The sequence below is a fragment of the Homalodisca vitripennis genome, chromosome 3 (assembly GCF_021130785.1).
Source record: "Homalodisca vitripennis isolate AUS2020 chromosome 3, UT_GWSS_2.1, whole genome shotgun sequence".
NCBI classification, from domain to species: domain Eukaryota; kingdom Metazoa; phylum Arthropoda; class Insecta; order Hemiptera; family Cicadellidae; genus Homalodisca; species Homalodisca vitripennis.
The window spans coordinates 133673515-133679514 of NC_060209.1; the positions used below are offsets into that span (position 1 = coordinate 133673515).

The 6000-nt window shown below is 30.9% G+C and overlaps 1 protein-coding gene across 3 annotated transcripts in view; it reads left to right on the forward strand.

Annotated features, from left to right (window-relative positions):
* The window catches only part of LOC124357540 (Krueppel homolog 2), a 40359-nt gene extending 35913 nt beyond the window's left edge, over positions 1 to 4446 (forward strand). For all 3 annotated transcript variants that reach the window (XM_046809434.1, XM_046809435.1, XM_046809436.1), the window contains exon 6: positions 994 to 4446. In XM_046809434.1, the coding sequence (XP_046665390.1) occupies positions 994 to 1219 (226 nt within the window). In that variant the 3' untranslated portion in view covers positions 1220 to 4446. The remainder of the gene's footprint in view (positions 1 to 993) is intronic.
* The last annotated feature ends 1554 nt before the right edge of the window (positions 4447 to 6000 follow it).

Sequence of the window (6000 nt, forward strand, 5' to 3'; positions counted from 1 at the left end):
AAGCTCAAATCTTATTAACCAAGATAAAAAATTCTTTATCACATGAACATTAAGTACAGTCATATAATCTTGTATATAATATAATAAAAAGGACAGTTAGGCCTTTGCTGTAGACTCCACCAGACCAGAATGGTTCCTTGACCAGGAAGTCTTGAAGTGTTATTTCCAGTGCATTTCCTGTTAGTATTTGAATGTCTTCAGGCAAGTCGATTTCAGAGTTTTCTCCCCACATAGAATGGTTGTTTTTTTTTTACTATTTTTGTTTTAAAAGGACAGTTAAGTGGGGAGGTAGAACATATCTGGAGGTTGAGTGATGTAGTCATGAACATTGTTTATGTATCAAAATTGAGTCTGTCAACATGTAGAATTGGTTTGTATATTTAATGTGCAGGAAGGTTAGCATGCCCATATTTTAATACGCTTCTCTGCAGCTTTTTCTAGATTGGCAAAGAATCTTCATTTGTAGTGGAAACATTCTTTTCAAGTTTCCAGAGAGCTGTCCCAGATGATTAGATCATATCTAATGTGGGATTCTACCAGAGCATAATAAGCAGTTTTTGCAGATGCCCACTGATTTTAGACACTCACTTCATGACATACACAGGGTGTAACTGAAATACACTGACAATTGCCTTAACATACATTTATAGGAATTTTTTTGGGTTGTTTTGACTTCAGGAACAACCTTTTGAAGTTTGTCGGTGTATTTCAGTTACACCCTGTATACCTTCATATATTTTGTTGGAAACTAGTTAGTTGCTTGACTGTTATTTTAGCTATATTGTAGTAACTAAAAGTCTAGACTAGTGGCTTGGCTTATATTTAGACTTATTCTTGATTATAAGTTTTTGAAATAGGTGCACACTGTTTAGATTGTCGAATTGAATACTTTTAAAGACCAATATCAATAATAATTAACTTAATAAATCAACCTTAAGATAGAGTTTATTAATTATAAATAAACCAAATCAAAAGAGTTATGGATCTATACAGGGGCAAAGCTGGGTTGCTGACACCATTCGTGTACTATCACTTCCTGTCACAGCGCTACAACTCGCAACGCAACCCATATACCCGCAACATGTTTCATGAGCTGCGCAATGCAGTGGAGGGGATGGCCAACAAGCCCAACATGCCAGGGATGGTGCGCAACGCACTCATGTCCATTGTGGCATTTACGTGTCGCCTAGCTCCCCCACAACGCCCAGCCCAACAGTAATTTGGCTTGGCATGTCAACACTATCTATAAGATAATTAATTATAAGACGATAAAGACTTGAGTTTCTTTGATACTAATATATATAACGTCTTAATAGTATTAAGATATCTCTGTGCAGTCTATTTGTTATTAAATGTTCAGCCGATAATGTTTGTTCTCTTAGTTCATAGTTAGAAATATTTTATAAAAGTTTGTAAATGATTAAACTGTTTCTATCAGTTTCTAAAGCTAACAACAGTTTTGCTAAGTTAACAAGGAGTGATTTTAATAAACATTTAATCATTACTAAATTATTAATTATTATTATTTAATTATACTAAATTGTGTTTGTATCAAAAGCTTATCATATTGACAATTAATCAAAATTAATGTGTTGAACTAAACAAGTAAGTATTTTATCAAATCATCACAAAATTTATTCCTTTCTCCAAACTTAAAGTCCTATTGGAAAAATCTTAATGCGTAGTAGGATTAAAAATCATTCTTTTGTGATTAATTTTAATGTTGTTTAAAACAAACATATTTATGCTATTTAGTGTCTTGTATTTAAAGACAATGATTATATTATTCGTAAGTTTATTATTGAAATTTGAAAAAAATTATATTTGTTAATTATTTATTTCATCATACTTGTTTTGTTTCGGAATCCATGACTTCTCTAGAATGTGAACTATTAGATTTGTTTGGTTGTAAATGTTAGCCAGGGCCATTATGCTGTACAGGAGTTATTAGGATTTCCATGACATATTTCCTATTTATCCAGTTCCTCTCATTAGAGAGCTGAGTGCATTATTTAATAAACGTAAATTATTACATAAATATGTTTATAAAATATTTCTAAATGATCTTTCAACTACTGGCAAACCATTCTCCCCTTTTATTATTATTATATTAATGATTGTCGGTCATAAAAATTTAATTTACGGAAACCATTTACCATTAAATTAGAAGTACTGTTATGGAAACAAAGATGGTGTAATCCATTTAAAAATAGTGCCGGCAGTTGGTGACCAACATGAAACTATCTTTGTTGCAATATTATAGGCTATTTTGGGCATGACCCCTCTACATGCCATTCTTCATATTGCCATATCTAGAAAATTATTTCAGTGGGATTCACAAGGGGGTGTGGAATGTCAACAAGGTAATAAGGACCAACAAGTCCTCCTCTGGAAAATGTCTGAAAGTTAAGATACTCATTAAAAACCTTAAAAACATTTTAAGAATGTGTTGATAAACTATAATTCTCTGATGCAAGTTTATGATAGATTCTAGATAGACAAGTTCTAGAACATGCCCTAAAACATCCCCAGCAAGCTGTAAGATTTGTATTGTTTATTTTTTGGCCTAGAAACAATATTTCTATATGACAATAAGAAAAATACCATATTCAAATGCTTATTCATTTAGTGGGCTTTCAAATCCATGTTATCTAATTTAATGTAATGTAATAAAAACACATTAATAAATGAATATTACTTTATTGATACAAAATTTATTTCTAAAATGATCCATTCTGCCATTTAGACAAAACATAGATCAAAATATAAATGAGTAAATGAAGTAGGATTTGGACACTTTTTTGTTCTTTAATGTAATTAGTTACAGAATTAATGTGTCGCCACCAGTTTAGTGTTGTTCAAACATGTTCATTTAATATTTGTGAACTAGCAATTGAATCAAACACCGTGCAAAATATGGTAAATTAATAGGTCTATTGTCACATATTTATTACTAACAAGTAATTATTTCAATGCATAATTAAATTAAATTGTCATTGGTTATAACTCCATGTAATCTGCCGGTAGACGAAAATCCTCAAAACTCAGAATGAATATATTGCAGAGGATAGAAACAATTTGGCTCTTATTTTGGGCTAATGGAGAAGATACCTTAATAGCACTGTCCAATATTACAATGTTTGGATTATTTCATTATTTGCTATTTGTTTATTTAGATGAAAAATATCAAACGTAGGTGGTTCCACAGCTAAACAAACCCGAAACAGATGGTGACAACCAATTATGTTGAAATTTACATGTTTAAGTTTAAAATTCACCCTTAACATATCACACAATGCCTTTTTGTATTTTCTGATTGTTTTGCATCATCATTAAAATATCTCCAGAAACATAGATGAAGAGTAATTCATTGTTTATTAAAACTTTTGATGATATTAGCTTACGAGTATATTCTTGTTTTTATATTAATACATAATATTAACGGTTGGATAAATATTAATTTTTAATATGCATTTTTTATACTTTTTTTAAATTTTACAATATTTTGTTTGGATTAAATTTAATTATATGAACAATGTTTTTTTTTATAGAGGTTAGTCTTAGTATTAATTAATATTTTATAAAGGATTTGGGATTATTAGAGGTTATGAATTATGTTTGTATAAGTTTCAGTGTAAGTTACTAATGGTTAAGTTGTTAATAGTTCATTTCAAAGTCATTTGCTGTATGTGTATAGATGTTTTTACCGTAATTTGAAGAAGTCAGTAAACAAAATTAATTTTGTAAGATGCAAAAATATGTATTATACAAATTAAAGTATAAAATAATTTTAACATAGACATTACCATAACACTCTTGAACATGATGTTATTTCTAATGGGTTTTAGAAAACTGTATATAACGAGTAGCACCCCAACTGAACTGCAAGTGTATACAGGGATAACATTGTTTTAACACCATTGTCTATTACAGGCTAATCCCGCTCAATATCAAACACATTTCAATATGTTAAATATTCAGGCAACTTGTGTGTCTTTTATAATTTCAGTTTACCTTTTAAACCTGTTAAGAATATATATACATTATTTTTCATCTGTAATAAAACCACTTTCAAATGGTGTAGTTTCTTTCAAATTAAATTCTTGACTGCTTTAATGATTGCATTACTCCTTTACTATGCACATACAAAAATGTTTGTTATTTAGTTGTGATTGAGTTAGTTGTTTATGATTTGATTACAAAATCGTGTGTTGTGACAGTGGTGATGCACGTAGTACAGTTACTGCCCAAAGTATTTTTCTACTCACAAACATTCCCAAGGGATGGTGCAGTTAGCTGCAAAGATAAGGACATGGAGCAATCCCTAGCACTGCATTTTTGATTGTCAATACATTGTAAATACAATTTATATCTAAGATTTTCTCCCTACCCTTAGGTTCTTATTTGTTTTGTGGTATATGAATTTGAATAAAAAGTATGTATTAAGTTGTTGTGTTCTTTTAAAACCGAATTAAAACTATAGATGAGCCGCTTTGAAAGCAACCTATTCAGTGAACAGTCGGGGGGGGGAGGTTGATAAAGAGAGAAATATGATGAGATGTGGAGAGGGAGAAAAAGCGCAGACTCAGTTCTTACCAACTACTCTCCAGTCGCCACTTTACCACTCGTCGGATATGTGTCACAAGCTGACGGTTAAACTTAATTATGGGATGGAATACTTATATTAATATAAGTTGTATCTAAATCATAATTTTATGTATATATAAATAAATGATGAAGTTACAAAATATTCAAAAGTTGGCAGTACCAGTGTGTAGAAAAACATTGACTTTATTCAAACTGTGTACTGAACAAAGAGTTACATATCATCTGTTTTACTAAGCCAGCAATGTTAATACACAGCTGTTAACAATAAGCATTTGTTAGACTTCTTAATAGATTATACTAACATATTAAATAGATGAAATGCACAATATGTTAACAAAACTAATAATATTTGTTATTCCTCAACAACGAGAATAACAAAAACAGCGTGATTCTCCAATAAAACCAACACAGGGAAGCAAAGCACTCAGTTTCAACTTGTAAAGGAAGCAGATCGAGCAGTGAAAGGGGGTGGCGGTAGGAGAGTGTGGTGGGGCTCCTCTCCTCCCTTCCCCTATGCACAATAAATTTTCACAGGTCGTTCTCAAAGCGGCTCATCTATAGTTCACTTATTTTAAAGAAAAACTTTGAATAGTTCCAATTCCTAACTATTCAAATTTTTGAATTGATTATTTTGTTAAGAACTAAATTTGATCCTCAAATTAACAGTTAATCATTATTTTTATTCTTATGTTTAATATTCCATTTAAAAAGCATGATTTCAAATGTAACCTACAAGCACCTTTATCATCTATGATTAGTACCTTCACTTTGGCTCTATACTAAGTGATCTTAAGTAGTCTAACACTGCAGCATGCACACTATGTATTATCACAAACATTGAAAATAATCTCAAGCAGAGATGGAGATTTTATTTAGTCATTTATTGCAGAAATAAGAGCATTGTGAAGATCAGACTGTGTAACCCCTCATGTTGATCTAAACACACAAACATATGGGCAAGTGATATGCTAGATTTTATACTTGAAACATCGCCAAACCAAGGCTACAAAGATCTGTATATTGTAGTATTTTTAACAAATTCTTTTATTTATTTATGTTTCATGACCTCCTGAATATGAAACCACACCTGGTTAAAAGTTTTACGAGGGGGTACCCAAAAAAAACCGGAATTATTTTATAAAAATTATATATTATCAAATTTTTTACAATACGACCTTATCTCCTTCAAAATAATCTCCATTACAACTAATACATTTGTCCCAACGGTATTTCCATTGATCAAAACATTTTTTGTAGTCATCTTTAGAAATGGCTGCAAGCTCGAGCTTCGTTTTTTTCTTAACCTCTTCAACGCTGTCAAATCGTTGACCTTTCAAGCCTCTTTTCATGTGTGGAAATAAAAAAAAGTCGCATGGAGCTAGGTCAGGCGAG